Source organism: Struthio camelus, chromosome 5 (genome assembly GCF_040807025.1).
Source record: "Struthio camelus isolate bStrCam1 chromosome 5, bStrCam1.hap1, whole genome shotgun sequence".
Lineage (NCBI taxonomy): Eukaryota > Metazoa > Chordata > Aves > Struthioniformes > Struthionidae > Struthio > Struthio camelus.
In genome coordinates, this window is record NC_090946.1 from 46,638,388 (window position 1) to 46,663,450 (window position 25,063).

General features: G+C 41.4%; 1 protein-coding gene across 5 annotated transcripts in view; it reads right to left on the reverse strand.

Annotated features, from left to right (window-relative positions):
* The window catches only part of ZFYVE26 (zinc finger FYVE-type containing 26), a 54,565-nt gene extending 30,088 nt beyond the window's left edge, over positions 1-24,477 (reverse strand). For 3 of the 5 annotated variants that reach the window (XM_068946224.1, XM_068946223.1, XM_068946226.1), the window contains exons 1-18: positions 24,131-24,477; positions 22,615-22,693; positions 21,673-21,762; positions 18,990-19,536; positions 17,622-17,752; positions 16,659-16,823; positions 15,359-15,447; positions 14,909-15,069; positions 11,383-11,589; positions 10,158-10,811; positions 7,828-7,917; positions 7,025-7,090; positions 5,530-5,681; positions 3,947-4,145; positions 3,359-3,622; positions 3,057-3,176; positions 2,633-2,797; positions 1,423-1,650 (exon numbers count right to left, since the gene is read on the reverse strand). In XM_068946224.1, the coding sequence (XP_068802325.1) occupies positions 1,423-1,650; positions 2,633-2,797; positions 3,057-3,176; positions 3,359-3,622; positions 3,947-4,145; positions 5,530-5,681; positions 7,025-7,090; positions 7,828-7,917; positions 10,158-10,811; positions 11,383-11,589; positions 14,909-15,069; positions 15,359-15,447; positions 16,659-16,823; positions 17,622-17,752; positions 18,990-19,536; positions 21,673-21,762; positions 22,615-22,693; positions 24,131-24,321 (3,598 nt within the window). In that variant the 5' untranslated portion in view covers positions 24,322-24,477. Of the gene's footprint in view, positions 1-1,422; positions 1,651-2,632; positions 2,798-3,056; positions 3,177-3,358; positions 3,623-3,946; positions 4,146-5,529; positions 5,682-7,024; positions 7,091-7,827; positions 7,918-10,157; positions 10,812-11,382; positions 11,590-14,908; positions 15,070-15,358; positions 15,448-16,658; positions 16,824-17,621; positions 17,753-18,989; positions 19,537-21,672; positions 21,763-22,614; positions 22,694-22,885; positions 23,040-24,130 lie in introns of those variants that run through there. The other 2 variants (XM_068946225.1, XM_009668887.2) reach the window with 2 other exon arrangements.
* Positions 24,478-25,063: the final 586 nt, after the last annotated feature.

The window sequence follows — 25,063 nt, forward strand, 5'->3', positions numbered from 1 at the left end:
TATAAGAAAACACATTAGCTGAATATACCAACCAAGTCTCGTTTTAGAAACACAAGTTTTAAAAGCCTGAGCCTGAAGCTTCTTTGCTCACATTTGAAGGTCCACATTTACATAAGTGAACTAAGATCCAGAGAAAGGTATAAGGCATTTGATTATTTTGCATCATTGGCTCACATTTTACTGTATGTGTTACCAGAACAGGTAGGGTGCTTTATGGAATGCTATTCACTTTTAAGGGAGATCTAGGTACAATTCGTTTAGCAACTTTACTTCAGCCTTTTAGCAAACATATATTTGTAGCAAGAGACAGAACATGTACAGTATTCGTTTCTGAGGATTCTCTGGGTGTAGATTAAAGAGTCCCGGCCCTAATCAACTCCAGGTGAGCAAAGGAGATGGCAGGGGCTGGGCAGGAGGTAAAAACAGCACAGAACTGCTTTTAAAATTGGAGTAAAACCCTGGCCAGCACTGCCGAAATGCCTTTGTATCCACTATTGAGTGACTGTAAGCAGATTCTCAAACTCACCTTTTCCTTTCACCTTCTAGCACAATAAGACTAACTCAGTATTTAAATATCACACATTTTTTGGTTTTGGCAGTAAGTCACTGGGGGCTGAATCATGTCTGTATAGAAGTTATTGCTGGCACGACAGCAGCCTGAGCTGAACCAGCCTTTCTGAAAACAGTTCTTTGCCTGCTTTCCTTATCCTCTACACTCTCTAAAATCAGTATTGTGGTATTTTGCATTAGTGCAGCTAAACTGGACTCTAAAAGAGAAAATGTTTTTCTCCTATCAGTTAACGGTGTTGTCTTTCTAACAGCTATATATGCTAACCATGCATTGCTTTTCATGAACCCCCATCACCATTCGATTCAGTGAGAAAAATTCTGCCTGGTTACCTCCACACAGCCTTCTAAAACACTCTCCTCCTGTCCCTTTAGAGCAGTGGGGCTTAGGCTGCCTTTTAAGAGACCTCAGAAGTACACAGAATGCTGATCCACTGGAGGAAAAAGTCAGTCTTTCCTTACAGGGGTAGTGGTCAGAATTTGGGAGGGCTGTGGGGAAGGGGTGCTTTTTTTTTTTTTCTTTTTTCTTTTTTAAAGTGCAAAATCTGAGTCTGCACTTAATATTACCATTTTGGTTTTCCCACTGCAATCAACTACTATCTTAGCTGTTGGTGACTTGGGTGCTAAGATATAAATAATACTAGTTAAAAAACTAGTTAAAAAACAAAACAAAAAACCACACCCCACACAATACGATAATCAGTAGAAATAATAATTGAAAAAAACAATTATGTATAGGTAGTAGACAGGTTTAGCAAGGAGCCCTTTTTACATGGTTACTTTTCAGAATCAGGCCAGACTATGCAGCCTGGGTAACTTCACCCATGGTCAGGCTTTCCAGCAGAAACCACTTACCTAGCTCTGCATTCAGGCTTCGTAACACAACAGCAGCCAGTGTAGTAATATAGTCACAGAAGGTCTTCACAAAGTTTATCTTTGTGCTGCTCTCTGGCGTAGTTTGGATATATTGGTCAATAGTTTTCAGCAGGAGCTGGGTTTGATTCCAAACTGGGTGTTTCTCCAGTTCCAAAGGTTTCAGAGAGGCCTGTTCTACCAAGGTGCTAAGCAGGCTCCCTTTGGAGTCTGGTTTAAGGGAAAAGAGGCAGATTCAACATTCAAGTAAGAATTAAATGCCAAAAAATAAACATATTTAGCTTAATTTCCTCTCTACAATTACAGTCCACAGTCTAGGCATTAAAACTTCATTGAAAGCAAGAAATTTTCACAGCAGAATAAATCAATGGTTCATCTAAACTGGCAACCTTGCCTCTGGCAGCTTCGAAAAGCCTGAAATATATCTCGTTGTGTGGTATTAACACAAACCTATTCCAAGCCACAGCTGTCCTTATGCCCTAAAACATTTAGCTCTTAAAGCTCTTCTAACTTTTTGCTCATTAATTGTAAGATCTTGAAATATTTATGAATATCTGTACGCGATTTAGAAGGTTGGTGAAGGGGGGGGGGGGGAGGAAAACGCCAGTGCTATAAAATGCAAAGAGCTTTGCAAAAAGGCTCTAGTTGTTCTACATCCCTGGAAGACTTATTCTGAAAAAGAATTTTTTGATAGCCCTGAGAAAACTGGAAGGGACATTATGTTACAAAAGCTTTACAAGTGTATCTACTTTTTATAAAAAACAAAGGAAAAAGCAACAGGAAGAAGACGACACCCGACTATCTATAAGCTGTCAGGTTAAAATATATTTCAAGAGTTCCTTGTTAGGATTAGACAAAAATAGCAAAAGTAATAACCTCAGATATGCTCATTTACATTTTCTTTTCTCCTCTGGTAAGTTCCCAATTTTAGCTCTGATAAGAATGCTTGGGTTATAAGAATTACAGATAAGTTTTTACACCTCATTTGTGATTCAAAAAAAATACATGCATGTATTATGCATGTATTATGCATACATGAAAGAACATCACTATTAGGTTTATAGTTTTCTGGGTTGCACCCACGAACTTTAGTTTCGGATAGCTTAACAAAAAAAACAAAACACCACACCACACAGGACAAAACACAAAGTTTAGATGCATTTAAGTCTTCATGATCACAAAATTAACTCACCCACAGAACGTTCAACACACGTCAGCGCTTTTAGAATTTGATCGAGATGTTGCGATAAAACAATCTCATTAGTGATACTTTCTTCAGTCAAGGCAGGGTAGCAAGCCTGCAGAAGTTCTACAATACTGCATCGAAAATAGCTACTAACTTTCTCATCTGAGATCTCTACAATAAAAGAAAAAGAAATAACAACTATGCAAAAATATGGAAGCATCTTTGCACAGAAAAAGATCAACATAACTAAAAGCTGTATTATAATACAACTAGTTTGTCAAAATCAGAGACGTCCAGTTATTCAGAATTGCGCTTTTTTGTTTTTAAATATAAAGCTAGAAAATGGAAAGTTCAAATTTTCCATCTCGAGAGAAGACAAGAATCTGAAATAAGCACATTCAAATGGAAAATTATCAGCAAAGCATACTACCTGACTTGGACTGCCCTTGTGACGTGCAAGAGTAGTTTAGAATTTTACTGATTTGCTGAAGAACTGCTGGGAAGCCCTTTATACCTTCAGGGTGCAGTAAAACAAAGTCAGGTCTGCGGCCTAGAAGAGTCATTGGACAAAGGAGGCAAAATAAAGGTTAGGAGTGGAAAAAATAGAGAAACTAATATGAAAGCGTAAACTGGAAGTTCAGTAAGACTCAGTATTTGCACAAACAGCCCAGCACATAAAGGCATCTTCCCCTCCCACGTCCATATTGATAAACAGAGAAATCAAAAGCCTACCCCGAGTTTCGAGGCTACTGTACAGTTTTCTTTCTGCTGTTTCCAAAAGCTGCTTACAAGTCTTCCAAAGATGGCACTGAGTACAAGCTAGGTCAAATGCTGCCATTGATGAAGGACTGAGGTCCTCAAGGACTTCCCGCAGAGGATCAGTATGTTCAAGCTGGATGTTGCTGGTCCAGAAGTTTTCTTGGAGAACAGGGGCAAGACTTTCAGAAGTCGCAAGCAATTTATCAGTAACATCCGAGATGGAATAAAATACCATGCCTACATAAGTAAGAAAACACACCATCACTAATTAAATGGGATATTTATCTTAGATCCTTTAACGGATAGGATTTTCTAATTGTTTAAGAATGAAATTCAACAGATGGCCTGCTTCATGGACCAATTCCTGCAGAGCGGATCAAACCGATCCAATTGGGCATCAACAGCAAATTCCAGCATTCTCAGTCTCTTTCTATGTCAAAGACAACCCACTTACTCTTCTGAACAATTATCACACTTCTTAAGGCAGTATTTAAGTTATTTTTCCCCGTTTTCCACTTTTTCACCTTTAATGAATGGGACTAAAGAAACCCCAGTCCTTACCAGCTGCTGCTGCACTCCCAATAGCCTGAAGCGTTGAACGGCCACTGCCAGATTTCCTGACGCCTCCAGTGCCATCTGATGTTTGATTCTCAATGTTGTGCTCCACTCTGGCCATCTCTCGTACCACCTCTTGGTAGCGCTCCATGAAAATCAACTCACCGTAACAAGATGAAGTATCCAGATTAAACATCAAAGCCACCTTTCAAAAATAACAATAAATACAATTATAGAGCATATCGAAAGAAGTTCTCAAAGATCCAAGAGTCTGAGGGTTTTTTGGAGGGGGTGGGGAGGGATAAAATAAAATAGATACTTTAACTGAAAAATATACACACAGAAATAGTGGGCTGAAAAGGCATTTTTTATTCTCCCCCAAGAGTTTTAAGCGCTTGAAGAACAGTGCTTCAGAGACCGTTTTCAACCTTTTTTTTTTTTAAATAAATCTCAGCTATTATGTGCTACTAGACAAGATTTGAATTAATCTGCATATCTGTCTTTCAGAACTATGCCTCAAGATTTCATTCAATATACCAGGTAATGAGAGGAATCTAGCAAGCTGGGTGTCTAAAATAAACTACTTTAAACAAGTTCTTATTCAGCAAGAAATACCTTCTAGATACTTAAAGACAGAGTAGATAAGCAGAGTTGTGCAAGTTCCTACTATTAAACCAATAGCAGAATGCAAACCAAGCTTGAACTTTTTACCATCAGAGATACTGAAACTCAGAGTAACAAAGGAATATAGATGCTTCTTGGGCCTGTAAGTAGGGAAAAGATGAAATAGTACGTTTGCAGTCAAACAAAACAAACAAGTTGGGCAGTTTGCTGCTGCTTATGCAACGCTTAAATGATACCAACTGCTGTGACAGTGTTATCTCAAAACTCAGCCAGGCCAGGTCACTGCTTTTTGCAGAGGATCCAATTGCTGATGCACTTCAAGATGCTTTTTCAGAGCATCAGCCCAAAAGCCACATATAGAAAAGTATGCACAACCACACGGGAGCACAGAATTACAGATGTGCAGACTGCTACTTACAACTCTTTTTGTCTACTTTCAGTACCATGAATTTAGCCTCAACACACCTTCAAATACGTGTGCTCATCACTTTGGGTAGGGAATACATTTGCATGTTACTGCTGAGCTTAAGGGGCAGAGTCATGGTTTTGATTCACTGACTACAGCAAGCAGCTCAAATACTGCTTCTTCAAGAGACTTCATATGAAGTCTTCACCTTCTCCTTCATTCAGTTGATACTTAATCAGGGCTGGCTAAGCTTAGTGTATTTCCATGCTTTGAAAACCCAGGTTCAGAGGAGCAATTTTTATACCCCTGGGGGGAATGGGACTGGACCAGAGGTGTTGGGGGGTGCGAAATCTACATAACAGCCTCCTTGGGATGTCATCTTGGAATATCTTTGTTCCTTTCACTTATTTTTACTGTGGGAGTCACTCTTTCACTTCATCCAGATGCTTCAGCCCTGTATTTGCTAATGCAGAAGGAGCATGAACTTCATCAGCTGTCACAACAAATGCCAATACCAAATTAGATTCTAAGTTGTACAAAATATATGTAGCTCATTTACCTGATGGGCTTCTATGAAATTTCCTCTCAAAACACAAGAAACTAGGAGTGATTCTGGTGGGGAAAGCATCATAGGAATCAGAGAGTTTTGCTGCTGTGGTCTCATCCTACTTTCCAAATCACTCCAACTAGACACGTTATTGGTACTTCCCTCTGCAAGACAAGAGAATTAATCAGCATGTTATTATGAGGAAACAGTTCATCAGATAATAGCCAATTATCAGAGAACAGCACTTCTCATATTTAACACAAAGATATAGGAGCAGAGTTATAGAACAGTTTTAGCATAACGCAGATAATAAGCCCCTTGTTAAAAATTCTCCTAAGATTTTACTATTTGGTCAGAACCTTCATTTTGCATCTGATCCAAACGTAACACTGTTTAGTAGCTAGATAATGCAGATGCTATGCTAGGGCACTGGTTCAATATTGATAGAGGGAGGAATTTCGAGTACTAGACCAAATAAATCAAGAATCTAAGATAGATTCACTCATTCCTCAGAAACCAAGACAGAGGCTAGCAATGAGTCTTAGCTTTCAAAGCCAGCCAAGAGATCACAACCCAAAAAACACAAGACCATCTGTCACTCAGGGTGACAACAACATTTCTTTTTTCACAGAAAGAACTAGAAGGCATCTGTGGATATAACTGACAATTATCTTCTATCAAAAAATTCACTGGGATTTTTATACTGCATAATTCAAACTAAGTACCCCAGAACAACAGCCAACCAATGAGAGAGAGTCAGGCAAAAACCATAATTAACATAAAAGCTAACAAGCACAAAGAAAACTAGTAAAGTCAGCATGAAAATGAGAACAAGATGTCAGTAGCAGCAAGTGATTTTGAAAGGTTTCTGCAGTCTACTCAGGGTAAGCATTAGCATAACCTTCACTGTTACACCCTTTCAAAGTCTCAGTTGTAAAGACTGAGTTCAAACTTCCATAACAGCAATTGCTCAGCACAAACTTTGCAGTAGGCTGTTTAAGCTAAGTCATGTTTAAGCACAATAACAAAGAAAAAAGGTAGCTGCCAAGTTTAACAGGATCACCATTTATATATATAAATAATATTATATATATTTCATATTTATATATTTATATACATATATACATACACACACACACATATATAAATAAAAGATAGAGAGACAGAGATGAAAAATTTAGGACTCTGATATGCCCATATCTGAGAAAGATAACTGCACGGCTTCATACGATCTTTTCTTCTAAGCTTAAGTACGTTTCACATCGCTCGACTACCAATCTATTACTTTTTTGATGGTTTTCTGAAAAAACACCAAGAAAAAAAAATTCTCTTATTTGAAAAGAAATATATACTATTTAACTAGAGAAAAGTCTGCCAAAGGTGGGGAGCTCTAAGAAGTGAAGAGTTCTACTTCTGTCCTGCACAGAGCAGTAATTCACCAGTCAAGCAAATACTTTATCAGGGCACGTTGATAAAACAGAGCAATTCCTGTTTTGTGGCTTAATACCTGAGGTACTGGTGCTTAGCTCACTACTTGTACTTTCTAACGATGGACTGGAAGTTCTCTCTTTCCCTAAAATGAAAAACAAAAACAGCACATGAAATGCATTTTGACTGGACAAGGCAATCACAGTTTCCTACAAATAGCAGATAAGGCAATCGCAAGAGCTCTTCAAGAGTACCTCACAAATGAGCCATCACTGATGCCTATAATAAATGCACTGATTTGAAGAAAATGCTGGGCCACTCCATCAAAGTCTCTTGCCTATCAGTGATGAATGTCAGATACTTTAAAGCATCTTATTTGAAAATATCCCACTCCAACACCAGCCTTACCTTATAAAAAGTAAATTAAAAAAAAGGGAGAGGGAGCAAGCTTTCTCCTGAGGGTGTGAATTTAAGTCACAAACGTTCCTGTAAATTTGTTCCTTAGATACTACAGTGATATGAATAAAAATATAACAAATGGTCACTGGATATAGTGGAGATAACTTCTTTCATACATAATCTGATTTTTGAGGAGGAACTTGAAACTACAGTACAGATTCTGTTATTTCCTTACCTCAATTTAAAATGAGTTATCTTTTAGTTGTGCAGGTAGGCTTTAGGAAAACAACATAAATCCAAGTACAACTGTAGTGTACAACTTGAAGTGTAGTGGATTACACTTCAAACCAGTTAGCAAACTGAAGAAAGTTAATCTAGTGTGCTATTTCCTGTCCAGTAAATCTAACTGCTTTCAGCTATCAGAGCTCCGCAGTATGATGTGCACTTCAGAGATGTCTTCTGTAAGTCATTTTCTCGACTCACCTGTCTTGTACCTTTGAGATCTACTTCGCTTCCTTAAGCTCGAGCACCTGATTAAAGAGCAGTATTGTCTGGATGCTGCAAGCTGATGTTCTGTGAAAAGATAAATTTAAACACAAAAACATTACCAAATAGCTGGACAGGACACAAACACGAGTGCTTGTCTGCCTTGATGAGTCTATCTACATATACATCTACATAGGCAGAGCACTGATGGCAAACCTACAAACAAAGGAAATGCACTCGATCTCAGCTAAAGAGCTCTTCTGCAGTAAAGTTTAAAACAGCTCCTCAGAGTAATTTGGATGTGATTCAACTAATACTGTGTTTTTTCACCTGTATATCTAATACTGCTTGGAAGGGATTGTACCTTCCACACACTCCTAGCGAGTACAACTACGCAGAAAAATAGGCCAAGTCCAAGCCTGTACACAGCTAGAAACAGGCAAAAAGAGTAGGAATGAGAACAGTAAAACAGGTGTTTCGGGAAAACCGTAATGACAAATCAAATCCACTCGGTTCCCCAGTACTACCAGGTAATAAGAACCCTAACCTAGTCAACAATTCTGAAATTGAACAACTAATAGGGTGCGATCCCTGGGACAAAAATTTTAAGAGACATGCAGTGTCAAGGAAAGTCAGCTGCCTTTCCTTGGAAGATATTCTCCAAAATAATTATCCTCATTTGTTGACAAAAATTAACACGAAACAGTACAGAACCCCACAGAAAGCTACAGTCCTTTTCAACATAAAGGCTGAGCACTGTCTACTGAAACATTCATGAAACCGGCCAAAAGAAATCACCTCAGAGGAACCTACTCCAGAAGAGTTAATCTCCTCAACTACAGCATACCAAAACATTTCTTAGAAACTGTAGACTTGTTCCTGGATGCTACTCTGTGATTCTTCTCTTGAGCTCCCCAGCCCCATCAAATCTACTCCTTTATAAGGGTAGCCTTCAGAAATGGTTAAACACAGGTCTGGAAAGGCCCCTCCTTGGATCATTTGAGCTTAGCGTAATGAGCGATCAAATCAGTCATCCCCAGATTCTCTGAACTCATCAGATACGGGACTGTCACCAGATTCTTCTGAGAACAAAGCCCATCTTTCAAGATCATCATTCACCTTTCATTGAAGGTATTAATCTGAAAGGGCCAGGCCAGTGAGACATCAGCTCTCTACCAACAGCGTAAATAAAGTCAAATCTAAGGCAAGTCTGGAACTGGTTTTGCTACCAGTGACTGGGGAAACTGCTTTCCTGCCTCTTTAACAAGGGCAGGCTACACCTAATAAGCAGACAGGGTCAGCTGCTGCAAACTTAAGTCCCTTATGGAACCCCATACTGGCATGAACCCTGAAAACGGCAAAAAGGAAGTAGTAGCAGGGCAAACACTGGGAAGCCCTTCATGGCTTTCAGCTCCAAAGGAGTTATTTGCATTTTAAATATTTTACCATCCAGGCTGGAGATGCTATAAGGATGTTTTGAAGATACCCCTTCCTAAGGGCAGAACAACAGCTAGGAGGCAGCAGGGGCCTGTTTTAGTACTGCCATTCTGAAGGGACTGTTATCAACAAGGGCTGAGATGATGCGATTCCAGTCACACAGCTGTGATTATGAAACTAACACTGCCAGGTTGAGGTCAGTGCCAAACTTGCACCTGTGCACTTCAGCCAGACCTCCAGAATCCAAATGCCCTTCCCTCTGCCAGCCAAGCTCCTGTGCTTGGAGGGCTTGATGCCCAGGCTGCTCCGCTACCTGGTCTTTCTTGGAACATGGACTCTGCACAGTTTGAGATACACAATAAGCCACAGCACGATATGAGCAAAAAAAACTGATGGCAGCAGTGCTAGGAAGTGGCAGGATACTCCTGAGGAGTGGTCTGCATCCCAGAATAACAAAACTCTCTGCGAGATATGTTTCTAACACGTGCTCTAAAATAAATCAACAACACACCTATGAGTGAGATGGCACTATCTGGCTTGCATTGGATTTTACATCTTTTTGCCCCTTTGTATCACTGTACTGTCAACAAAACTTGTGACTGAAGAGCAAGATGACAGGCAAATTGAAGCAACGTGTCCAAGTAGAGAAGGGAAAAAAAAAAAAGCCTCAAGCTTTTTAAAAATAGAATAGAGATCATTCCCACTGAACAACAGCGGAAGAACCAGGTGATCTTTAAGTAGGGCACCCTCTCATTCACCAAAACATGCCTCTTCAATGATACGCTCAGGGAATTTAGTCTTGAGGGCGTTGCCTGGAGAGCTGTAACAGAACAGCACCTAAAGCTACAGCTTTCTAGCTGTAACTAGAAAGCACCTAATACGAACCCTACCTGCGTTTCTGTTACTCATCACCACCTTGTATCGCCAGTGAGCTTCAGAAAGATATTTGGAAAACTGTAACACACGACTCCCAAAACTATCTCTGCTTGCAGAAAGATTCAAGCACTCGACAAGCTCTAGCTCTTCACGAAGCACATTACTGGAGTCCCACGGGAGAGAACTCTGAATTTCTTCCAGATGGTTGAGGAGCAACGTGAGGAAGGCATCCATGGCCACGTCATCCACTAAAAATCCAGTGACACCACTGGTAAAGTGTTTCAGATCCAGGTAGCTCTGCTGAGAAGATTTACAGCTTTTGCTGCTCAACTCTGAGCCAGGAAGAGCTTGAGTATTTGAATGGACTGCCTGAGCAGCTGGCAGGTGCCTCCCTAATTTCTTGCCAGCCTCTGTTAGGTGCTGTGGACTTTCTGAGGTAGAAGACCGTCGGCTAGCACTGTCTTCCACACTCACAGCACAACTCTTTTTGTCGAGATCGTCATCCTCTACATAGTCCTCAGGTTGGAGAGTCTCAGTGTGGAGATCGCTGCAGGAAACAAAAAGCAAGGAGAAGATGTTCTCCAGAAGCTCCAGGCGCAGAGGAGCAGGAACACTCCTTAAGAACTGCTGACATTTCACAAGGTACTGAGGAAAGACTGATGAGCAATCTGTATGTGTAGAAATAAAAATAAGAACGCTTACAACATTTTCCAGGACTTCTTTCCTCCCACCTCTGCCCTCCAAATAAATCCTACAGTAGGAGACTGTCCCAGCGTTTCAGAGGTGATCATTTCTCTACAAATCAAGTACCTACATGTTCAATGTTTTACATTTGGAAGACCACTGTGCCTCCTCCCTCTTAGCAGTTGCAATCATTACCTTGTGCAATGAAGTGCAGGTTCAGACTACACCTATTTTAACTATTAAATCAGTTTTGGCTCTGGGAAATGAGCTCTTACAAAAGCATGCTTGCCACAACTCACCTATATCTAATATCACTTTCTTCTTGCACTGCGTTTTTTATACAATTACCTGCCTTGTTCTAAATCATTTAAGGTAGCTTATCCATATCCATTACTACTAAAGGTAACAACACCTCACAGAAATGCCAATAGATATGTTTGCAAAGCGTTCATAGCCCACTGAGTAAAAACATTATGTTTGTGCAGGGTGTACTATTACCCTAATACTAAGTGACAATTCAGAGCCCAGCAAATACAGAAACAGAAGCTAACGAACCCGAGAAAGCAGGCCGATCACCTGCAGGTTCTTCAGGAGGAGTTGAGTCTTCCGGGATATCACCAAGAAGGCTGCGTACGCAATCTTTGCACTTGGAATGTCTGTGTGAATTCACACAGAGAGCATAGATAGCATACTTCATGGCGCAAAATGCTCGAAAGAGCGCCAGATTGCGTTGCTGACTCAGGATGTTAGGAACCGATGCCACTGTGGAGGGAAATAAGGGTGCGGGGCAACAAGGGGAACAGGAAAAAAAAAAAAAAAAAAGAGAGAACAAAAGGTTAATTTCCCTCCTGCTGTTTTCACGCAGCAATGCTTTCCTGCTTTCTTCCTCAGAGTCAACTGCATCCCAGCTTTGCTGTACCCCGCCATTACTTCACAACAAGAAAGGGGAAAAGGAAAAAAAGATGAATACAGAAAAATCAAGTCTGAATCCCCTTTCAGAAACGGAAATTTTCTGCCAGTTTGTATTGCAGGACCAGGTTACAACACAGAACAATCAAAATGGGCTCATAAATAAGTCTCATTACAGGTATGTGGTTAAATGTGCTGCTGCACTTACAACACAAGGCCCTATCTGTTTCCAGCAACCTAAAATTTGTGTACTAATACACAATAAATTAATAGATAGTGTATAGACTGGCCGTGACCGTGATGAGACTAGAGTACCATCGCTTCTACAGATTTGTACTAATGCATAGAAACTGCAATTTGATTCTATCCATAATGGCTTGCCAAACCAAAGACACATAAATGGCCACTGAAAAACAACCAAACCACATCCCCGCACAACAACAACAAAAACCCCCATGTGATAGGCATAATAAAGGCAACTTAGAGAAGCACTACATGAACCACTACTTCCTCCTTTTTTTTTTTTTTTTGGGAGAACAGAAAAGGTGTCACATGCTAGAGACATGGTCCCTTCTTACCACAGTGAAACAGCAGAGCTGCAAATAACATACAAGATGTATCATCACTCCCTTCACCCAGGGACACAATATAGAGTCATATGCTCTGTCATTCTGATTTTAGATGAACTATCAAACTACTATGCAAAAGTTGTCCCAAAAAAAGAAGGAAAAAAAAACAGTGACAAAACTGTTAAATCAGTATTCGTATCTGCTATCCTACGACATTCTTATACAAAGCATACGCTGTCCCTCTGCCTCTTGGTCATGCAGGGGAAGCATTCATGATGTTTTTTTAAACAGAGCACTGGTAATGTACTGGTATTACCCCCATCCAAACATGGGGGCTGAACAGCATTATCTAGAAATGTTTCAGCACTGTCACCCACATGGCTTGAGCATAGTTTCAAAGAAAGACACCAGCATGAACTCATCTCAAACTACAAAAAACCCAAGACAGAAAACCTGAGTGCACAGTTTGAAAGCGATTATTCCCTGTCACTGCAATTCTAAACAGCAGCAATAGCAGAAACTATAATGTACACAGCAGACAGAACTGAGGAAATACCCAAAGATGAGTCCTGCTCAGAACCTAAAAAGACATGGTAACGCCATAATTCACTAGGAGCTCTACACTAATATGTAGTATCTGAAAAGTTCTCACCACTGCTGTCTCATAAGAGGACTTCAGGCTACTGAAGCCAGAGATTTGACAAACACAAGTCTCTGAAAAGAGACAGGCTTTGCTGGAGATACCGGGCTTTGCTGGAGATACCCGGGCTTTGCTGGAGATACCCGGGCTTTGCTGGAGATACCCGGGCTTTGCTGGAGATACCACAGGATAAACTTGCATCAAATTGCTAGTGTATAATAGTTTTGTCTCCTTCATGGAAGGACTTAGATGCAGGGCATCTGTAGCAACAGTTGTGCTTAAACCAACCCTTTTCCTTGGAACTGCTGTGTAACTATAAGCACTTGCTTTTCCTACCCCAGAAATATTAACACTTTATTCTTGAATTATATAACTAATGGGGAAGTTTCTGGCCATCCTTTTTTTGTTGGCATGATGGATCACAAACTTGTCTGATCTGAGGGGTGTCTGCACAGAGCTGTCAACAAGTACCACTTCTTCAGTTTCATTTTTGCTGCTAACAGGTAGATGTGTGTCAGGATGAAGAGGAAGCAAGTGGGGTGAGGGGAAGAAAAAAAAAAAAAAAAGCCTGTTGACACTTTCACATCAGACAAACCAAAAACTTGAGAACTCCTCTCCTTCCTTTAAATTTCAGAATATATTACTATAAAGGGGATTCTACTAAACAGTTTATGGAAGTGTCTGACTTTTACAATAGTCACTGGGCTGAAAAGAAAGGAAGGATTTGTCCTCTATTAAGTAGTTCTGTGAGTTAAAGTGATCCAAAAGGAGAGAAACTAGAGCTAGAATGCTTTGCCACAGCCACGAAGCTCCCAGACGATCCGATGGGCCTACCTCTTCCTGTCTTTGAAAGATTTCTGACAGAATTCCAGGAGCATAGAATTAAAACATGAAGACTGATTAAAAACTCAATATTACCACCAAAACCATTAATTTTAAAAAGCAGGACACTAAGGAGATTGATACACAGTCTCAGTCAAAGACTTCTTAAGACTTATTCAAGACAGTTATAATTTAACAAGGCCAGTAAAAACAAGCTGGAAACCACTATCTCAAATGGATACTGAAAGCAGAGAAAACTGCTTCCCATTAGGCAGCTTGGAAAAATCTGTAAAGACACATCACTAACAGATGTCAATGTAACTCAAGCTGACATTACGCATGTAAAAATCCCTATCCATAAATGGAATAAGGTGCAAAAAGTTACAGCTTTCTAGTCTCCAACAAATTTTAGTCTTCCTGACTAGTCTTCCATTACTAAGAGAGACCCTGTCAGAAAACAGTAGTAAAATAGCAGCAGCCTGACTTAGACACAGGCCTAAATCAGAGAGCATAACATGGGCACACTCACTTAAAACTGCAGTGTGTTCAGCAATATCTGATATTTTGAGCACTGAATTGGAGGGTAAGAGGAAGAGAGAAATGAGGAGAGGAGGATGTAAAGACAGCTTGTAGGATAAGCCTTACAGATTGTATTATTAAAGTCGATTTTTTAAGGCTTAATATGAGAATAAATGCATTTTTAAAAATGAAGATATTACACTGATAAGATATTATCAATGTCATTTGGTTTTGCTCCAGTGTTGCCTGAAATCCAAAACATGCACTTAACATTTCAAGCTAAGGGTATTACAAAACACATAAGTGACAACGAATGGCACATAAGATATTTTTAGAATTACGTCAGTTTTAAGTAACACAACAAGGAAGCTCCTACATTGTTTTTTTTTCCTGAAACAGTCTGGTAAAAAGTATGCACATGTTATGAGCATATGCAAAGTTTTGCTATCATCTTGAAAAGGCTTTCAAGGGCCTTTTCTTCGATAAAGTGCCTGATAAATGGTATTTTTCCGATTTAAAAAAGCAGGTCAGAAGAACAGATTCTTTCTGACAGAAGCATAGAGCAGCACACACTTTGATGGATCAGGGATATTCCCGTGTTCTCACAATCCTACACATTTACCCTGCATCTGTTGGTCTCTAGCAGGAACCTTTTGAAGAAGCTCAATGACATCATCTTCGTTCAGTGCCAGTATGTTCGTGAGGTGATGAAGAGTGTACACTGCAGTGTGGCAATCTAGACCGTGCAAGTGTTGCAGAAGAACCTTATTTGGGATAGTAATACTGCAAGAGAGAACAAACAAAAAGGTGGCATAAATAGACTTGGACCTCTCAATCATGTTGAAAGATCTCTCTCTCATGCTAACTCCGATTCAACTAAATCACTGCAATTAAAAAGAATAAAAAAAATAGCATAACTAACATCCAGGAAGCAATTTCAAGAGCCTGTGATAGTCACTAGGAGACTACTAGCCCAGAGTCACAGAAAGAACACACTTTCTATTCGCTTATATAACTTTGACTAATAGGCAGCTTTGGCAAGACAGTTTGGAAAAAGTTCTGACTGTTTTACCTGTTTTGCTGTATGCACCATTCAACGACTTTCACCTGAGCCCAGAGTCCATCACAGAAATCTTTTAATACTGAGTCATTGCACAGATCCTAAATGGAAAGGCAAATAATTTTTGGTAAAAGGGATTATTTTATCTAGTCAAACACAACAGCAGAACCAAGCCTGTGTCACATATGGGATGTTCATAAAAGTTACCCTATGGATAAAGGAGTCTTAAGTGCCAAAAATTGCCAGCTTTGTAACAAAGACAAAGATAAAGGAATACCTGAAGGAGAAAAGTCTGTCAGCCTTCACTTGACATACTTACAGACCACAGGAAGACAGCTATGTCCCTGTTCAAGTTCAGCTCTCAAGAAGAAGATCAATGCTTTCTAATGCTAGTCCAGAACTTTAACTCCTAGAACTAATAATGTCCCAGACCAAATGCTATACTGGGTAGCAGATACTCATTTTCCTTTTCCATGTGCTTTTCTATTACAGACACCTGCCTGCTAAAATCAGACCAAGACATTCACTTTACAGAGGCTACTGAATAGGCATTAGATAGTAACTCCATTAAGGCAACAACCACCTAGGTTAGATCTGCCCCAATGATCCAGCAGCGTAAGGCTCCCTCTCTCACAACCTCTGCCTTCCAAGCCACATGCCTGCAGGCAGCCATCACTGAACTGCAGCTGCACCTCCAGAGGTAGAACTATCTGACTTCTTCAAAGAGGAAGACTTGGGAACAAGGTGGATCTTTCAGTCATAGCCCTCGTTATTTGTGTCATGTAGTTGATTTTATTCTGGGAATGCACATAGGAAATTTCTTAGCTCCCCCATTACTGAACTCAGATCAGTTGTGACTAGAACTTGTCACTATCCAGTGCTTGTCCCTGGGGCCAAGTGATGTTGCAAAGCGTCCTCCTGCTCCTTCCAAAACCAGAGTCAACTGCTGGTGCTCTCTGGCTCTCTCTAGTATAAACAATAAAGGGCTGAACAGGTCACATAAGGCGAGCTTTCATAATTTCCAGGGCAATCATATTCAGATCATAGCTGAGCAAAAAGGCAAATACCCTTTTCAGGAAAATCAAAACGCTCAGAAGAAACTCCCCATTTTATCTTTGATTGGAAGAAAATTCACAGTTCAGATTCTCACAATTTCAGGTTGTAACATGGCTTTTTTTTTTTCTCCTGTACACCAGGATAAAAAAAGAGTCAGAAACCCAACTAACAACTTAAGTAAACAAACTGAATTAACTGGATTCAGACTGAGGGCACAGCACTTTAACGTTCCCACTTGCCTTCGCTGACAGCTTACCCGAGTTTTGTGAAGAGCCCTTAGCAATGCTTTTGCCGATTCCAAGCTACGACAGTGAGTCCATCCTAGCAAGACCAAAAGGCGACTGAGGGGGTTGAATTCTCTCCTCAGTAAGCTGTTCAGGCCTGAGAAGTCTTCTCTTTTCAGCAAAGCTAATGCAGTCACCTAGAAAGCAAAAGGGAGAAATATTTATCTTTCTAAAACGCAGAGTTACGAACGTAGCAATTTACGTGAGGAGCTGTTTCAGCATTAGCTTTGCAAAAAGGGTGAGGTTCTGCATTTGGAAGTTTCCTAAGCTCATATTTTACAAGCCATCAGGTTACTCCAAATGTTTGCTACAGAACTGACTCACACTCCCTCACTACACTATCACTGGTTTCTTTCTACTGAGTAGATCTCTATCAAGGGCTTTATGTAAGAATCTTGAATCAGTAGCTTAACCCAGAAGTGGAGCTACGTTCATACCAGTGACTGCTAGGCTTCTGTTTCTTCTCTCCATGTAAATACATCTGAATAATTTAATTTGTACCAGAGTATTTTTCAGCAGATCTTTAAGCTCTTTACAAACATTAATTTCACCTTGCAAACCCTTTCAAAAGCCTCATTGCCTAAAGTCTATCAGCTTCACAAAAGCCAAGTGACTAGTCCAAGGTCATGGGGTAAATCAACAGGACTAGCCAACAAAATTGCACGCAGAACACAGGACTTCCTATTTCCTCAAGATATAATGTTCAGTCTGCATGCAGAGCACCATTTCCAAAATCTCATTGAACCCTCCGAGTCCATCATACAGTTAAATTTGAGGGGAGTTATCATCAGTTAACTCCTTGTTCCCAGAAGTCATGACTCCTAGTAAGTGTTATCAGAATATAAAATGCCTCTGCAAGTCATTAAGATATCTGGAATACAGGGACTGACGTTAGCCACCACTGGGTTTCCCTTTTAATGACTTTATGGCCATACCAGAATCTGTTCCAGAAAGTGCTTGCTGCTGCTCAAGCAATAGAAATAGGCAGCCTTCCAAGAAGCAGCCTCTTTGGGATCTGAGAACAAGGTCATCACTGCTCGCTCTGTGTCCAGCTGCTCAGATGAGCCTGAAACACATCGGAACAAGATTATCTTTCAGTACAGAGGGGTACCTTTGAAAGAAGCACAGTCGCTGTTAATTTGAACTGAGCAACACCTAACATTTCCTGAAATACTAACCAGCTATTATATGCTCATGTAGGTTGCTTGCATTAGCTCAGGTCTACAGAGCAGGATCACTTTGCATTTCTTCCTCCTCTCTCATCATACACATTTTATCTGCATGTAGCATTAACGTTCACTTCTGTACTGTGACACTGCGCTGCTTTGCAGGCCCTAGCAAAGGCTTGCTCGGCATAGGAACTTTTCCGATCTGTGCAAAATGAGAATTCAAGCACTCTCAGTGAGAATGAAGTTGTTTATATCTCTATTTCTTTTCCCCCACGAGGGAGCACTATCTGTAGTTATGGTCAGAAATGCCAGAGCCCACTGGCCTTCACTGGCCTGAACTTCGCTTCAGCAATCCCTAGGAGTGACAGGAACCTTTGGAAGAGAGAGGATACGAACCCCACTGACTCACACCTCCATGTACAGAGGCAAGCAGAAGAGGGTAGGTATTCTAGCCTTTCCTTTCTTGCATGTTCACCTGCCACTTTCCTGACAAGAACACGGGTACTGCTTGCCACCCAGCTTCAACTGAGCGCTTCAACTGAATGTACCAGACCTAGGGAGCTGGAGAGAAGCTATAAAGTTACAGTTGGTATCCAAACAACGGTAGGGTGCTGGCAAAGTCCCAAGTGACAGGACTGAATCCTCTTTCCAGCTGCAGTATCGGCCTGTTGCATGTCTCTTTCCAGTTCTAAGTTTTACTTTCCAATATTAAGGTGTTTGAATGTGTCAGAATTACTGAGGCAGTTGAACTGTTACTGGCCTGAAATGGAACCTTCTCCAACATGGATGATCCCAAGCTGGAGCTGAACCAATAAAAAACGACTTTACATATGTACAGAGAGCCAGTTTTCTAGTTACAAGCAAGATGTCCAGCAGGACAAACACTGAGGAAATTAAAACAGAGCACATCAAGGGATGGGAAAGGAAGTGCTCTCACAAGAAGGCAGCACAGACTACAGAAATGTACAGAGGGATGCCAGATTCTTACTTTACATCATTTTTTTACACCAAGATAGCTAGCCCGGTTAGCACACCTGAAAAAGAACACTGCCTGATTCCATAGTAACTTGCTCATTTAAGGTCTCAATGGTCTTATTAGAAAGAAATCAAAACAAACAAAGAAGTGAAACAAACCTTTTGACTTTGACCCCAGGAATTTTTCTCTTGTTCTTTCTACAAGAACACTGCTATACGTGCTTAACAGGCCATAGCTCTGTTTCCTCAGCATGCAGCTTAGTATCTTCTCCTCCCTCAGTGGGCTTCCTTCAGCCCAGCACACATCTAAGAGCTCCCTGAAGAGGTGCCGTATTTCATCAGTCTGATGCTCCATCTCAAAATTCACCATACTAAGAGCACCATAAATTGTATCTACTAGTTCTCTTTGATCCAGTTCTGCTGAAATCTCAGAATTGCACTGAAGCCTCCTCAGAGATTTTAAGGATTCGCAAAGAAAGTCAACAAAGATATTTTGCAGAGAGGAATATTGCTGGAGTGAGGAGCTGTGTGCGCCTTGTTCCTCCTGGAGGAACTCCAGCAGGGCTTGTGCCCTCTGGGGAGCCCGCAGCAAAAGCTTCCGGAGAGCTGAAACAACGTCCAAACTGAATCTGTGAGAATGGCCATCTTTTCTTTTCCTGTCTGCGATGTGTTTGTCCTGGGTGCATTCAAATGCTTCAAATAGTTCCTGGCAGGGGAATAGCAGAAGAGTAAGCCTTTTGGACTTCATAAAAGAACATGAAATAAATACACTGAAAAACAGGAGAAATTTGAAAGCAAGTAGATAAAATCAGTTTGAAGACATCAGATTACCTAGGAAACCCATTAATAAACAGGAAGTACCAACACTGGTCTGTCTTGTCCAATATCCTCTCTAAAATAGCAGACATGCAATAAAACATGAAGAACTTGTATATTATACAACTACAATATGTGAGCCATGCACTCATAAGCAAGTACCTTAATTCACACAGGCAGCTCCTACAGTGTGGCTGAGGCACTACTCTATACCTTATCAACACGTTCATGTGTCTGTATCTTCATAAGCCAGTAAGGGCACGATGATTTAGCGTCCAGTCCACTTTTTTTTTTTAATACTAGTTTCCCACTTGCAAACCATCCATCTACCAATCTTCCACCCACATCATCCTCATCAACAATGATTTTTCAAGTTTGGTTGAAATTGGCCAATGGATTCAGAAGCAACCTCACTGACTTCTCTATTAAGCAACAACAATTTTTATGAGTAACAATTCAGCAGCAAGGAAGAAAAGGAAAAAACAGGAAAAAAACCTCAATGCAATTAGTGACTGAGGGGTGGTAATGCGAGGCACAGTCCAAACACTGAATCTTCTAGTTGGTGCCCGTTGAATAGCAGCTAAGCAGCACTTGTAGCACGTAGCTCTGGAGCTACGTGTGAGTTGTCCTTCTGGAGGACATGTCTCAGATAACACGAAGGAGAGAGGTGGCTGGTGTGCGTAAGAATGAGGAGAATATTAGGAGCAGAGGACAAGTCCACAATGTCCTCCTCTACTTGCTGGATCAAAACATAACTCTACCTGTTACCATGCCTCTGACACGCACTGGTGATGGAGATGAAGTTTAATGAACCTCCTATTTTTATACAGTACTGCAGATAATGGTGAACTCTTCCATAACCTTGAAGGTCAGATGATAACGTCCAAAGTCATTATTAGACTTCAAGCAGATTTATTTTAAATCATCAGTCAAGTTTGCCTTGCTTATTTTCCTTCTGTAATTGTTAATTCTATATCTTTATAGAAATATTTAATACTTCTTCCTTATTCATACTATCAAGCTGCAAATAGTCTCTGAACATAATCAGTTTCCATTTTAGTCTTAAAAAAAGCAAACAAAAAATTTCTTCAAAGAGCTAGAACATATAAGACTAGAAGAGACATTCTAGGACATTGAGTACTATTTCAGATACTGCATCAAGTAATTCTGTTGTAACCAACACCAAATTAGGAGACTTCTAAAGTTAGAAACGCTCCTGATTTTCAGCCCTATACTTGGTTTTCATTTTAATCACTCTTTGAATGGTTCAATGTATTTCTCAAGTAAATCAATCTGTATGTATTAGTAATGGAAAATTTGGTCCTAGACCTTCATACAAGGACAAGTCATACTGGTTACCAAATAATGTCACTAACAATAGCACGGCACTCAAAAGTTTCCTGTGGGGATAAGATGGAAAACGAGACTTTAAGAGAGAGAAAAAAAATGGTCATGCTTTTAAAAGGTGTTTTCTGACTATAATTTCTTTTTGCTCAAATTTTTTTTAAACTTTATGATTATCACAGACATCTGTAGATGCAAGGCTGTGGCAAAAAGCCAGAGTCAGAACTGAAGAGTGTTAGAAAGACCATGTAAAAAAGCTCATTGATTGCCTGTCTACAGTCCTCTCTAGCCAGAAAAATCACTTTCAGGCACATTAACTTCAAAAATTGAGCCGAATTATAGTCACAGAATCACAGAATGGCCAAGACTGGAAGGGGTCTCTGGAGGCCTCATCTAGTCCAACCCCCCTGCTCAAGCAGGGTCCTCTAGAGCACACTGCACAGGATTGCATCCAGGTGGGTTTTGAATATCTCCGGAGAAGGAGACTCCACAACCTCTCTGGGCAACCTGTTCCATTGCTCTTCACCCTCAAACAGTCTCTTTCAGCATGCTAGAAGCATGATAAGACATCACCATCGCAGGCAGTCAAGTTAGCAGAAAGCATTAACTTTGACCCCAATGACTGATAAAGAGAAGCTGGACACTCTGAAAAATGAATAAGAGGAAGTAAGACAGCACTCACTTTTAGAACTTCCTCAGAGACATCTTTCTGTAATTCTTCCAAGAGCAGCAAAAATTCAGTTTCTCTCTGAAGAGCAACTGGAACAGTTTTCTGAAACAAAATAAGCAAATAGGGGAAACAGTTAATTAGTTTAACTTGTACTTATCTATATTATCATGTAAACCTAATTTCAGCTATTTAATTATCATTTGAGGCAGACTGAAATATCTCTCTGAAGATATCTAACTCTCAGTTAAAGACTATTTCACATCTAGGTTCTGCTTCTGCACCAATATATACATGTGGAAACAGAGACAAACGTCACAGTCCCAGGAATTATAATCCCACCAATTAAAGACATCTTTCCTAACAGGGTGATGAAAAATCACAAGTCTTTAAGTAGTGAGATCAATGAACAAATGAACTGGGAAGGAAAAAACAAAAAACAAAAAACCAACACATGAACACACATCCCATTGTACCAATTCAAAAAAGAGGAAGAAAGACTAGTTTCTCTTCTGCCCGTGAAACATCCCGCACCCATCTATCTCCACCCACCAATCCAGCAAGCACAAGCTGTACTCTCCCTATAGCTAAAGCTTATGAAGAACTGTCTGATGCCTGAATTACTTTAAGAATGTGTTACACAAATGCAGAAGTTTATCAGCTCATACTTTCCATTAACAGAAATGCTCTACACTAAAAAGCCAACTTATATTACCTAAACAAATGTAAAACAGTCCTATTTTTCTCTTGGGCATGCAGAAAGGAAAGCAGCTTGTGAAGATTAACAGTTGTTTCTTGGCATGTTTGTTAAAAACAAAGGCAAAAAAACGATCCCATGCACCTCTCAAACTACCCCGAGAACTGACTTGCACGAACAGTGGGAGAGCCTATAATTTTAAATAGGTAACTAGATTGACTATTTTCCGCTTGGAGGTCAGCGAGAACAAACTTCTGTACCTGATTGCAAGCAAGCCATTTTTCCAGCACAAGAAGCCAAAGCCACGCAATTCTTTGAGGGCTGCAGTTCTGTTCACATCTACAAAAGGAATAACCACACAGGATGGATTATATAACATTGTCCACCATCTCTTAGATCCTGGAAAACAGTCAGAGCTCATTTTGATCTTTATATTTCTTTGTGTATGATAAAAATAAAGATGACCAAGTATTTAAAGAAGAATGAAACAAAAAGAGAACGCAGAGGATATAGAATATTGGTACTACTTACATGTTAACTTGACAGTTTCTGCTATGCAAGTAACCGCTTTTGAACATGCCAAACACGAATACTATCGCCACAGTTCTTTCCTTCAAAGCTCTGGCGTTTATTTCTGGTCTAAAGTTCAGTCTGTTCAGTCTTTGAGCACTTCAGCAGATTTCTCTGAAACTTGAGCGCTTGCCAAGCCATGCTATTTCCTGTTCTTTCTAGTTCTAGCCTCCAAAACCAAACCAACTCTTAGCTCACAACAGCACAGATGCAGTTCTACGTCCAAATTAAAAGTGAACTATTGTGCCAGTTAAGCAGAGCATACTTTCAGTTTCCATCAGCTCCCATACATGTACGCACCTTCCACAGTCTACACTGTTAAGGAACGTATTCAGTATTGACAAAGGGACTGGAAGAGAAGAAGAAAGCAGAAAGTATTTTACCAGCCTTCAGTAGTCTCATCCGTGTTAAGTAGAGTCTTTATATGCGATAGTACAACCAGCAAGGATAAAAGTGATCAAAAATACTCATGCCTCACACGGTCATTCACAATATTCATCTAACTATGTGCACACCTTCCTCTGGTCTCCTTTAAGGGCTGTCCTTCTAATGTATTGCTTAGAGTCTTCACTACACATTGCACAAGTCTTTGTCAGAAGAGGTGTTATCATTTGCTTGGAGAGGGGGCACGGTATTACGTTTTAACTTCCCTTGAACACCAATGTTCCCTCAGGAAATAAGAGATCAAAGCTAACTAGAAACAAACAAACAAAAAAAACCCCGCTGTTTCAAAATCCAGTATGAGAAAAATAAGAAACCAACAGCATAATTTTGGATTTTTTAGATTTCAAGTTTTTAGAACATTGAACGGTCTTTCTAGAGCTAGAAACAAGAGGACATTTCAAACAGCTGCGGCACCCGCCCGCCTCGGGAGCATCATTTCCGAACTAACCAGAGCTCAGAACCGGCTCCCTCTCATCCCTTCGAGGAAGCCGAGCGAAATCAGCCCCGAAGCGCTTCCCAAAACTTTTAGAGCCGGTAGCAGCCCCCCAGGCCAGCGGCGCACACGACCTCCGCGGGCCGAGCCGGCGGCTCCCCGCTCGGGCCGCGCTGTGACATGTCGGCGCCCAGAGCAGCGCACGCCCGGGCGCACAGGCAGGCGCTACCGCCCCGGCTCCGCTAGCGCCCTACAGCCGCCACTAGAGTAGCTGCTCCCCCTCGTGTCGCACTCTCACCTACTACACGGAAAGGCCACCCGGCACTTACCTTGCCCCCACGGGACAAGCTACCAGAGCCTGAAGAACCGCTTCCACCATCTCAGGGCCACCGCCAGGCCCCTGGCGCAGCTGGGGGACGCAGGCCTGCGCGAGCTCCCAGTGCCCGTGCCGCACGCACTCACGGAAAAACTCGAAGAGCCGCTCCAGGGAGGCTGCTTCTTCCTTACCAAAGGGATGCATCTTCCCGGCCCCGGGGCCCAACCTGCCGGGGGAGGAGGACGCGGCCCCTGCGGCGGTGGCGGAGGCGACGGGCTCTACAGCGCGGCGGACGCCCACCACCCCGCCCCGGCCGCGCTGCCCCTCGCCGCCATCTTGAGCGCTGTCTCAGCTGACCGCGCCGGCGGGCGGGCGCCCGGCCATTGGCCCGGTCGGGGCAACATGTAAATAAACCGCCATTTTTCTTTGGGGCGCCTGACGCCGCCTCAGCATCTCGGGCAGCTCAGGCTCCGCCCCACCCCGAGAACCACGCCCCGCCCAGCCCAGTCCAGCCCGCCAGCTCCGCCCCGTGCTCGCGCCTCGAATGGTTCTGATTGGCTCTCTCCCGGAGCCCCTCCCCCTCGGCCTGCCAGGTGGCTCCGCCCCCATGACCCGGGCCCGCCTGCCCGGCCGGTCACGAGAGTAGGGCGGCGGGGCCAGGGCGTGGGCTGCCGGCAGTTAACTGCTCTCTCCAGGGGGCTGTGATAGACGTTGACATAGGTATACGTACATGTACACACACCCAGGTAGAGAGAACAGCTGTATGGGCAGGGCGTGCGCGTACGTATATGCGCATATCCTCTCCCTTTGAGAGAGGATGTAAGTACTATAAAATATATTTAATAAAGTTTAATTACCTATTTATGTGTATAATGTACAGTATTTTATACATGCATACACACACACGTTATAAACGTACTATACGTAGGTTTGTGTGTATAGACTT